Source organism: Dendrobium catenatum, unplaced genomic scaffold (genome assembly GCF_001605985.2).
Source record: "Dendrobium catenatum unplaced genomic scaffold, ASM160598v2 fragScaff_scaffold_72, whole genome shotgun sequence".
Classification (NCBI taxonomy): Eukaryota; Viridiplantae; Streptophyta; class Magnoliopsida; order Asparagales; family Orchidaceae; genus Dendrobium; species Dendrobium catenatum.
In genome coordinates this window covers 2474998-2487996 of record NW_021318534.1, presented here as the reverse complement: position 1 = coordinate 2487996, position 12999 = coordinate 2474998, and the positions used below count along the sequence as shown (strand labels likewise).

The following is a 12999-nucleotide window of genomic DNA, read 5'->3' as shown; positions in this document are numbered from 1 at the left end:
TCAAATTTTGTTCTAATCATACCGTATGATACACATTGTACTGTACGATATATGACAATTTTGCCAAAATTCATGTTGTGATTAGGGGAATAATTATGATTAATTTGTTCAAACAAATCATATAAGATAATTAATGATAATTGTATTGTTCGACGAAAACATTGTATGGGATGATAATTTATCGTCGTCCATCCTACAAGATGAAATACCTTAGTTTTTCAACTAATTGTGTAGGACGACCCCCAAAATTTTTACTGTATAAACTGAGTAATGTATGGGATGATGTTTTATCATTTCTTATCATATTAGATGATCAACAAAACTCTTGAACTGATCATACAAGACAATACAGTTCTTACTTTCTAAAAGGGCTATTTTGTACTAATCGTACATGATGATCGTAGGATGATACTGGGTGATATTAAATGCTAGAATTGAAATTAAGGCTTCTTAAGATGATTTTAATTTAAAATCTCACATGGTTCTCTTTTGAAAATCTTTTTGTCCTAAGAGGTAGTATAGAGAAAGAGTTTAGGAGAGCTCTAGGAGAGAATAGAGGAAGAGTTTTTATGAGGGAGAGTTGTGAGGGATTCACAACGTTACTCCAAGAAAGTTTCTTGCCTGTATTCTTCAAACTTGTTCCTTGATTCTTTGGTGGCTCTAGGGAGACATTCTATTGTACTAGGCCATAGTTCTCTGCCATCACCTAGAGGGTGAAAAAGGATTTAAGGCATTTCGCCTTCTCCTAGAAGGAGAAAAAGCTTTAAGGTACGGTGACGTCACTTAGAGGGTATGAAACGCTTCTGGTTTTTTGCCGCACTAGGATGGTGAAAGTGATTTTTTAAGGGATTCTCTTCCTTGCTATGAATGTAAAAGGAGAGACACTAATTTAATACAATACCTAGAATGGAGGTTTTTGGGGAGTGCACATAGGTCAAGTTCGATTAAACCACTATAAATTCTGGTGTGTTTGTTCTTAATATATTAAGAACATTAACTTTATATGATTAATTATGTGGTTGAAAACTCTATTTTTTTTTGTTATTGATAAATTAATTTGCATTAGCATCGGGTGATAAAATTGTCTATTTTTAGATAATGAAAAAGTTATGAAAAGATTTTATTTTTGTTAATGAAATTTTTAAATAACCAATTCACCACCCTCTTCATTGGTCTCAGGCTGGTTCTTTGAGATTTAGCAACCTTCATAAACTTTCAAGATGGTGAGAAAATTATAAGTATATTTTTTTTGAACTAATCGTACGGTATAATATATATTGTATTGTATGATACTCTATTTAGAAAATCATTATAATAGCTAATTAGTATAATTAAAGTTATTTGAACTCATCATATTATATGATCAGGATCAAACAGGTTGATATGTTAAAATTAAGATCTTAGTCGACAATAATAATTTAGACAATATTTTGATATAATCAAATCTTGCCTAAATTAATCTTATAATTTTGGGATCAAATATGGATTAATTATTCCAATCAAATCATACTGGATGATTTTACCAATTATACTGTATGACCCAATCATTGCATGGGATGATATTTATGTTAAGTTAGTTGCTATTTGCACACTTTATATTTTTGCAACTTATGTAGTTTTGATGATTCCAAATATTATTGTTCAAATATGTAGTTATCTCCTAACAATTTTAGAAGATTCGTATTTGCTCTTGTGTGTACTAATATTTCAGGAAAATAAAACTCCAGACTTTGAAGACTTCAAATCAATTTCAGCATGAAATACTTTATAAATTTGAAGCTTGTACTTTTCTTTGAATCAAAATTGAAAGGGAGTGATTGTAATTTGAGTGAATAAAAACATACACACACACATAAGGAGATCATATATAATTTATACTGATCGTACGAGATGATATCAGCTCGTACGGGACGATCAAACAGTTATCTCCTATTGAGCACATGGAACGAATAGGAACTGGCTTGAGAAATTTTTCTAAGTCCTATTCGTCCAGGACGAAATTAATTATCGTCCAGGATGATCTGGTCTCTGTAAAATTTTCGTCCAGACAAAATTAATTATCATACATGACGATTGGTCCTCTGTAACATTTTTGTCCAGATGAAATTAATTATCGTCCAAGATGATCTGGTCTCTGTAAAATTTTCGTCTAGATGAAATTAATTATCGTAAAGAACGATTGGTCCTTTGTAAATTTTTGTCCAGACGAAATTAATTTTCGTCCAGGACGATCTGGTCTCTGTAAATTTTTTGTCCAGACGAAATTAATTATCGTACATTACGATTGGTCCTCTGTAAAAGTTTCGTCCAGACGAACAAATTTTAGTTCAGACGATTAACCGACTTAGAACAGTTTTCTGCAGTTTCTAGAACCCTTCTTGTAATAACAGTTCGTACCGGACGAATATAGTTCGTACGGGACGATCATCTGTACGAAGACATTTCGTACACATATACAAATACGGTCGTTTCAAATTGTTTAAGTAAAATCGTCCAGGACGATCCACGATCGTACGGGACGATCCACGATCGTACGGGACGATCCACGATCGTACGGGACGATCCAAAAATTAGGAATGACCTTTCTTTATTAGATTTAAACGAGAATTTGACTTTTAATAGGACACAAAGGAGAAAAAGGATTCATGTAGCCGACCCCACGTAGTGGGATAAAGGCTTGATGTTGTTGTTGTTGTTGTTGTTTGATTTATAAATATGAGAATTAAGAGTCCTATAAAGGCTATTCTAGCCAATGTAACTGAGTTTTGAGTTTTGAGTTTTGTTAAATCATAGCCATCCCTTGGCCCTTGATCCCACGGCCAGCATGGGGATCCATGGGAGGCTCACCTAGATCACATTGTTAATTCTCAATCGTTCCTTGGCCTTGATCCCACGGCCAGCAAGGGATCCGTGGGAGGCTCACCTAGATCACGCCGATCTCCTTCCATATTCGGGTGGCTGATTTAGAAAGGATTATATTGAGTCAATTATGCATGATTCTGTAGTTATTTGTTTCTTTATTAAGACATCATGTATAGATCTATAAATAGCGATAGTTTTGTATATTAAACTTAAGCATTTTTCCTCTCCAATTCTCTAAATTTAACATTTTTTTTTATTTTGATATGGATATTCACATTACTTGTTGCTAATTATATTTTGTTATGATGTAAGAGTTATTGTAGCCAATGTCATTAAGTTCATTGATAATTTTATTAACATTTTACTAGTTTATTAACAATTTGCTCGTAGTTTGATGTATCCTTCATGAAATTTAGTTGCTTGCAAATATAGAAAAAGAATTTAGAGAACAATGATTTTGTTTTCACTCATTATGAGTATCAAAATTATAACATTTCTTTTGAAGAAGCTTTGAGAAATTTGTAGAGTTTGAAATCAGTGTGGGTGTCTAACTACATGAAATCAAACCAAATAATGGATTTAACAAACTTCATTGTTTTTCAAAACATGATTTCTAACAAAGTTTTTTTTTATCTTTGAACAAGTGTAAGAATAAAGAATTCCATAAGAAATAATCTTACCATACAAGTTTGATACTTTCTTATCTCTTCATATATATTAATCTTTTTATGAGTTCCATCTTCTCTATTATCGTTTCTAATTTCTTTTAGATCATCTTGCATCAATAATTTAAGCAAAAATCTTAATATCATATAGCATGTCTTATCATTGCATTTCTTACAATTCATTGTACATGCCTAAACAGTTAAACTTGCTTCCGTCATCTTCTCTTCAACATGAACAACTCTTAAATGACACTAATATTCTATAGTTCTTATTTTTTTCTACACAATCATCATAATATTCTCATTTGGTACACTTGACTTAGCAATTGGTGACTTCTTTACAGTCGAATCCAAATAGCATTTGGTTAATTTGCATTTTGATTAAATTTGCATTTCATTAACAATACTTTCTCTTCTCATCTGACACCTGTGAAATGATTAATAAGTTTTAATCATCCAACTTTAACTCTAGAAGTAATATCATATTTTACATTTCCATTCTTATATATAATAAATCAAAGATGATTAAGCCAATCACGAGATGTAATTTAATCATCATAATATTGATTAATAATTAAAAACTTCGCTTGCACTAAAATTGTGGCTCACATTCTGTATTTGTTCCATTAACCCTAAGTCCATCATCCTAGAACAATTTCATATTATAACTAATAAGAATGGTATTAAAGTAAATATCTAGGAATTCTATAACCTAAAAGGAATATTTTGAGAATGAATTAGATAAAAGTAAAACAGTTGATATGCAATTTCTCTAGCTACAACAACTGAAAGCATAGCCATGCATACAAACAATAAAAGCACTACTAAGCTAATTGTATCAAGCGTCAGTGTTGGAAATACCCATAACTTGAAGTATAAGAGTAGCATTTAGTCCAATAAAACTCCGCTAAACCATGAATACAGTGTATCTGAATATGATATATGACGATGAAGACAAACAACAGAAGAACACGACCAATAATTTTTGGTCTGCATTGCAGATTCACCTTAATGAGAAAATAATCATCACACCACTTTTTGAATCTCGGATAGAAACTTGGATCAAATTTGTCACATGCTTGTTTCTGAACCTGCATGAAGAGAAATATTAGAGATTAGCAATGTCACTTAATGTCTATATTTAAACTTACTGCATTTTGTATATCTATATCACAATAAGATTCACTAAGCTGACCAAAAAATACATGACTGCAGTTCAAAAGGAGAAAAGTCATTATGATTCATGACTGCAAACGTCAGGACTATAGGTACAAATGATCTACAACTGACGTTCATGCAAATTATTGCAAAGATGCTAAATCTCAGGTGAACACTGGGAAGATATAACACTGAACCCTACCATAAAGGCATCTTTTCATAGAGAACTCCGGAAACATAAAAATCTACTAATTGACTTTGAATAATACCTGATGGAAGTGCTTAACATCCTCCTCAAATATATATGCAGGAGTCAAATCAGTGCCACCTCCAAACCACCATTGCCTAGGTGCTCCGGGAGCATCTGCTTTCGAAACATGCTAAAATATATTACCAAGCATGCAATATTTTCATACAATCTAATCATAATAAGTGTATGCATCCAAAAGAAAATAGAACATTAATGGTAATTGGTAAAAGTAAACATGACTAATTAACATGGAATATTATGCTGCATATACTTATTATAACCAAATCCTAAATAACGCATACCTCTGTAAGCACAAACTTCCATTGAATAATCCAACTGTAATACCATTACTATTGTATTAAAAGTATAACCACATTCATTTTAAGGCTTTTATTTCATCAAACATAAGACCTGTTGTATGAACTTTAATAGATTTCTACTGATAAATGAATAATTGATAATTTATGAGTGCCGTTGACAGTTGGCTTCCCTTTCTCCAATTGATCCAAATTGTGTACGCAAAATTCATCTTCCTCTACCCCTCTTCCCAAATATGGTACCATATAATTATACTGATTGAGTGTCCATTATCTCTCATCATGATTTCTTAAGCATAAATTCTCCAATAAACTCCACAAAAAAAGGGTTTAAATCCTGATCCTACCCTCCCCCTTGTCCAATTCACCAAGGAAAATCCAATAAGTCCTCCGTCAATTCAGGTATTGGAACAAGCTATGGCAACCTCGACATTTGTTTATAAAATTTTCAAGTGTAAAACTCCAACTCCTAATTTTCCCCTGGTTGAACATCCATCCACTCCCGGTTTTCAAGCTCTGGCCAAACCTCCCCAATCAAAAATTAAAAAAGAAAATTTCAAAAAAGTAAAAAAAATGAAGACAAAATATATCAGAAATTAAAAAAAGGAAATATATATATACACAATTGAAATATCCATTGAATTTTAAATCGAGAGAAATTAAAAAATATATATTTCTCAAACTTAGGAGCATTCCTAAGTGCCCAAAATTCAATTTCCCAATCCCCTCTTAATATGCCATCCCATTTTCTCTCTCCAAGATTTTTGTTCCCCTCACCAATTCTCAAAAAAATGTAGCCACAATTCGATCATCTCACTACTTTCTTTCCTACTTCCTACCATCTCCTCTCTGTCTGTAAAAAAAAGTGTAAACCCTCCCTTTATCTTACCTAACCCCAAACCCTTTCAATATTCATAAATTTTGATCTTCATCCAAAAAAAATACACAAAACTTCCCTTTCTTTCTTCGTAACCATTCTCTATCTATTTAATTCCCACACTTTCTCCCAGACGACATTCAACCACTCAACTCTCTCTCCCCCATCCTCCCCCCTCCCACCTCTCACCCAGACTAAACCTAAACCTACGGTGCGCTAGAAGAAAGAAATTCTAGAGGTAAACATAAACAAATTTGGCATTACAATAAATATCTAGGATTTTAGTCAAGGCTATTGCATTTACCATCTAGTCTGCTATAAGGGAGATCTTCTACTTGCAAGAAGATCATTGCTTTATTAGGGCTTGACTATTACAATAAAGATTTAATTTTGTTAATGCTAGGGGCTTTTTTTCATATTGTTTGCAAATCTTATAAGTTTGCATTTAAGTATATTACATGGTGAGGTTTTCATGAAAATTAATTCAGTGCTTCACTAAAATTTTCTTGTTTAGTATTGTATGAACCTAATTTAAAGCTTTTCTTTTTCATATTCCAAAGCTTTGAATTAGAAATTGAAATTTTGTGGTGAAATCTATTGATAATTGGTTCTAATAAATTTATTTGCAAGGCATCTAGACATCCACCAATTGGATTTTTTCATGCAAATTATTGCATTCAAGCAGAATACTCGCAATGAGACAAATTCAAGATAATCTACTTGATTTTTCACCCAAATTAATCAATTAAAGAAGCATATAAACAATAGCTAACTGGTAGAAATCAAGAAGTCATCTCATTAGTTTCAAAAAAAAAAGTCATCTCACTAACAAATGAAGTTAGGCAAAGAAAAACTAGTATAGAGATTGTCATCACAACCTTAACATAAAGAGTAGATTAATTATTAGCACAAAACGGAGCCAATACAGCATCTTCTAGTTGACCATCGATATTTCCACTCAAATTGAAAACTCTAGGTTTCATCCTAGGTCAACCATTATCCTTAAACGGTCAAACGATCAAGGTATGATTTATAAGCCTCAATTTACACCACAACAATGTAGTACATTGATTATATCTTATGACCACTTATTTAAAAGTCTCAAGAAGAGTCATACCATAAAACAATATCTACAAATTAGTTTTTTGATGAATCAAAGGAATTTTGATTCCTTTGACCCCAAAAAAGGCGAGTTCCAAAATGTGATAAATGATGAACACTTGACTGAGGACTTTAAATTTTTTATGACAATTCTACAAAATTGTATGTTATATGCAGCATTTTTATCAACATACACTATCAAGGAATGAAAACGTAATAATGTATTTCAAATATATGTAACTTATAATAACAAGATGAGCAAATTAGTTATTGATGGTAGGGATGCCATGAATTTTATCTTTAAAGCAAACTTGCTTGATGTTTTGCCACATCCAACTCCTTTCAAGTTGCCTTTAGTGGGCCAAACATCCTTACCCATTATCAAATTATAGCACTAAGTTTAATGACACCTCAATTCATTTGTACACACTAGACCTATTGAGTCTTCATCTAGGCAACCACCATGAAAGCCTAGATTTAGTACAAATACAACTTTTATCCAAGCTTCTAAGGCTAAGGTATAGCTTCATCTAGTTATTTAGACAACCATAGTAAGCATGTGCCTTTGGTCGAACTATCTAGGCTCTTGGCCAACACTTAAATTAACCTAACTTAACATTTGCTTCCAAGTCTATCAAACCATCTAACGCATTGGCATAAAGTCCCAATTACTCATGTTATATAGCACTAAACTTCTACTCCATCGTTTTATGGCTAAAGAGACTACTTGAGCACTATTGTTGAAACAATTGTGCACTTTTTAATTGGTCATGCATGATTTGCTCTCCTATCTCAGAGGACTACATACACGTTATGGTATAAACCTTATACTTTTAGTTTCAAGATATTCTTATGGGCTCTTTCATATGAGAGATATTCAAGTCATTATAAACATCTCACCAGGTTCATAACATTTATAGAATAAACCCAACTAAAGCATATTGAGTTCAACCTAAACTAGATGGGTACATAAGTGATTATTATGAGGGTATGAGCCCATGTTTTCGTCTCAGCACATTTCACATGAAAGGAAGATGATTCTTAGTATATGTGCGGTAATGTCTTACAATCAATAAGATCACTATAACATACACGTATCATATACATAGACAAGATGACATGCTTGACATGTTATATAGGTCAATGAGCTTTTCAAATATTTACCCTTGCAGAAAGAACAATTAAATTCAGCCAAATCCCCAAGATAAGTGGAAGAAATCATTCAAAACACTTTATGGACCTCATGAATGGTCTTATGCCTTTTGCAGTGTTAATCACACCTAGTGCTTTCATAAGATCCATGAATAAGGTCTTTAAATCATAAGTAATAATCAAGGGATGAAATGTTGTATATGAATATCAATTATGCAATCAACAGACATGTTTTTATATATGTGATATCTTTTAGAGATTTTATACTAGACATGTTGGCAGAGAGATAGATGAATTTAAAAGCAATCATGGTGGATATGAGTTTGGAGCGATTAATGAAGGTGGTAAAACTATATTAGATTTTTTTTAGCTTATGATTTTGTAATTCCTAATATCTTATTTAAGACAGAATATACGCATCTCATCACTTATGAGAATGGAAATAGTAAAACTTAGATGGATTATTTCCTTATAAGAAAAATATATCATTTAGATTGTAAAATTATTCCAATATAAAGTTTATGTATTCAACATTGATTATTAGTTTTAGACTTTAAGATGAAGTGGCAGAAAATAAAAAATAAAATAATGTTATTCTAGGATTAAATGAGGGCATTTAAAAATATTAACAAAAATATTTTTTAGAGTATGATTATAGATCTTAAGATTTTGTATGTGCATGAGGAAGTAAGTGTTATGTGGGAGAAAATAGTTACTGATGTTAAGAATATTGCAAAAGAATGTGTTTGGTGTATCAAAGGAAAAAGCTACTAATAGTAAAAACAGTTAGCGGTGGAATCAAAATGTGCAAAAAAAGATTTGTTATAAAAATTGGTTTAGATGTAAAAACTCTGATTTTAATCATACTTTTTATATTAAAAAATTTTAAAAATATAAATTCATGGAGCACCATATGCCTCCAAGGCTCCAAGCTTGTGCCACATCCTATGATAACATAAAATATCCTGCCTAATGCATCCACCTTTAAAGCATTGAGTAGCACAAATCTTTCATATGGCTTTAATTGAGTTTATGAAATTGATCAAATCAAAATGTCAAGAAAGATGTTTTTTTCAGAAGTTTTATTTTGATGAGTTTGAAAAGTGTTCCACAAGTTTTCATCATAACTTAACCCTATATAGATGACTAAAGAAAGTAGGTGGACTGGGGCTAATAGGCTCTGCTCCTTCCAATGATAAATAAAGAAATTGGAGAATCGGTGTATAACTATATATCACTTCAAATTCATTTAACTAAAAAAATACATCTCAATAATACATTTTAGAGATGAAGGCCAAGGTTATGCCTAAACTTGGCAAAACCAACAAATATATTTGTTAAAAAACAATGTCAATTGATCAAGCCTCAAATATTGGATTTCAGTGAAACTAAGTCTATTGTCAATGATGAAAAATCTACATCAATTTTTCCATTTAGGAGAGTAACACCTTGTCTTCCTTCCCTGGATAACTCATAGCAAAACTCCATAGAAATGCCCACTAAGAAGGTATCACCACATCACTTTTTCATACTCTTCTCCCATGAAGAGATATTACCATTAGCCCATTAACCAAGCACTTCTAGGCCATAGCAATAGATTCATGCTACCACGTCATGCAAAAATATGTTATCATCAAACTTAGCTCCTCCTCCTCCATTGTCATCAAATAGAGAAAGTAATCTCCAATTCATCATTTGATCCATTATTTTCAAGATTCAGTAAAACAATGGAGAACCTTGTTGCAACACCCCTCCTCTCCCCTCCCCTCCCCTTCCTCTTCCAAATATGTTGTAGGTCAAACCAAGCTTGAATAGTTCCAAGTTCACTCAAACATGACTCATTTATTTCACATTTTAGGAGTTAATGCACGATACACACATACACACACAAGCGCGCGTGTTTCTACCTACCTACATTTTATCTATATGTGAATGAATATAGATATATTCAACTAAAACTAACATATGTGTTACTTCTTATTGAAGTTTCTAGATTCAAGGGTTGTGTCCCTCAGGTACTATGCTTCATTTATAGGCATCAAGGATCGTCAAACGACAATATGCTATTAAATTCTAGGGACATCCAAAGCAAGTGATTAAATGTAAATCAAACGGGATAAAAACTAAATAGAGCATCCCTCTAGTAACACTGGCCACTAAATTAAAGGGTTTCTCCTACATTTCTGGCATAAGGTATTATGTGTAGCTTCTAGTTTGCAAGACACTTGCATGTTGTCATGCTGATTCACAACAATTATTTAAAATAATAATAATAAAACCACCCAACCCTGATGACATGTAACCGGCAATAAACACCCTTCTAGAGATCAGGTTCTAGCCAAATAAGTTTTGCATAATTTAAATAATTTTAAAAAGGAATGGAATAAAATTATAAAGGAAAAAAGTACATGCAAAAAATAAATTTGCAATATATACCTTTTGGAGCATCTGTCTCAAAATAACGATAATTGAAATGCAACGTTGGTGCAAAAGGATTATTTGGATGCAATACCTAAAAATCAAACCACACTTTTAGTACATTAATGCAAAAAGAGAGAACTTGCATCAATTGCACAATATATGAAAACAATTGGCACCAATATTATAACTGTAGATTCAATCAAGTAGTATTCGGCCAAAAATAGTTGAGATGCGATTAATGATGATAATTACGATGATTCAATTTGGTGGCAAATAATTTAGAAGTGATAGCGAGATAGGGAAGAAATATGCTAGCATGTTTCTATTGTTTAGTTGAAGAGCAGACTGTAGAGAGCAGAAATAAATAAAATAGCATTCATCTTACAAGTAAATGAGGTAAATCACAAATGCACGTATATGCTACACCTAATCCTGCAAACTTATACTGAAGAACAGACTAGATATTCACATAGAAACAGCTTAGAAACCATTTTTCCTATCTAAAATGCACCACACCAATCCCAGCGAAATATGAGATTCGAAGTCACAAACCGAACTAATCCCAGCCGCAAAGAAAGGCACTGGCCCCGGCTTCTCCAAAGAATCACCACCCTTCGCCGCCCTATACGCTTCCGGAGGCATCATCCCGTATACGACTGACACATTGACCCCAGCCTTCTCCCAAACTCCGCCCTCCTGTAACACCCGGCTTATTCCCCCGCCACCGCCGGCTCTCGACCAGACGTCCTCCGTAAACTTTCCCACTCCGTCCTCGGCCTCGATCGCGGCGCATACCTCGTCCTGCGCTTCTCTTATCATCTTCTCGAACCGCGCACGGACGGAGTTAGGTGACGCGGCGGCGGAGGAATGAGGATCATCGGTGGCCCTGAGGAATGTATCAGGGCGCTCGTTTTCTGGGGTTTCCTTCTCGATCGCGACGGTGGCGCGGATGAAGACGGAAAAGGGGTTTCGAGGACGGGGAGAGAGCATTGAGAGGAGTGAGCGTTTAGGGGTTTGGAAGTGGAGGGGGGAGGGTTTGAGGGTTCGGGTTGACGAAGAGGAAGGAGCGAAGAGAATGGAGGAAGAGATGCATTTGGCCATGATGGATTGGCGGGAGTGGCGCAGGCGACTGCACAAAAGAGGGATGAGCCTTTGCCACTGTGAGGTGCAGGAAAGGTATTTTGCTTTATCTGACGCACATGATTTTGGTTAATTATTTTTTATGATTAAATTATCATTATGTAAATTTTTTGAAATTATTAATAATTCTCTTATCAAATTATTTTCCAAATAAAATTTAAATTACTGCACAAAGTATTTAGAAATTTATCAAATAATGTAGATTAACATGGCCTAGGAATTATTATTAGAAAACTGTCATCATTTCAAAATAATTAATAATAATAATTTAAATTTATTTTTATTCATTTTTAAAAAATAAATAAATTATGAACTAAATGAACCTTATATGCTATATTAGAACTTTAAACACCAAATTCAATAATAAATGTCATAATAAGTTCTTAAGATTTTTAATTTAAAATTTTTGTGGAGTTGAGATTTCCTAAAAGGAATGATAATTGTTGATATGCTTTCGTGAGAAACTCTTGTTTGCAAGGGACTTCCTTATCATGATAGGTTTCACTAGCTTGAAATGTCTTTGAGGGATTATGGGATCATGTAGCTTAAGTTTTTTCCTTCAATGTTTTTGATGGAGCAACGTGCACATTTGAGATGATTAAAAATATTTTTAAATATTTTAAGTAGGAGGACATGGTCGCCATGAATGTTGACATTAGAGGTAGTGTTGTCATTCCATCTCGAGACTCATGTGTCTTACTCTGGTTTAACATTGATGACGAAGTAAGTGCATCTATTTCATTACTTGTAGTCCCCATGTAACATTCACAAATTTTTAGTCTAGGTAATTAACATGATCTTGTATAAATTCTTGTTTAATATTGATTTAGTCGTCAATTATGAGCTATGTATTGTCTTATTAATTTCAAAAATGATTAGAAAGAGAAAGGGATGAAACAATCATAAATAACAAAAATTCCATTGGAGTGCCACGATGCTATAAATGTCGGTGCTGTGGCATTGTGTGATGCCTCCAAGTTCAGCATCTAGATTGACCTATTGTGACTCGATTGGTTAAAAAGGTGAATGTTTAAACTTTGAGTTTTGAACTCATCT

The 12999-nt window shown here is 33.0% G+C and overlaps 1 protein-coding gene across 1 annotated transcript; it reads right to left on the bottom strand.

Annotated features, from left to right (window-relative positions):
• Positions 1-4357: 4357 nt before the first annotated feature.
• Positions 4358-11993, bottom strand: LOC110115256 (coproporphyrinogen-III oxidase 2, chloroplastic). The gene is made up of 4 exons (XM_020848445.2): positions 11356-11993; positions 10819-10894; positions 4955-5049; positions 4358-4618 (listed from the first exon to the last, which is right to left on the bottom strand). Exons 1-4 carry the CDS (start codon positions 11902-11904, stop codon positions 4373-4375), a joined length of 966 nt encoding a protein of 321 aa, XP_020704104.1. The 5' UTR covers positions 11905-11993; the 3' UTR covers positions 4358-4372.
• Between the last annotated feature and the right edge of the window lie 1006 nt (positions 11994-12999).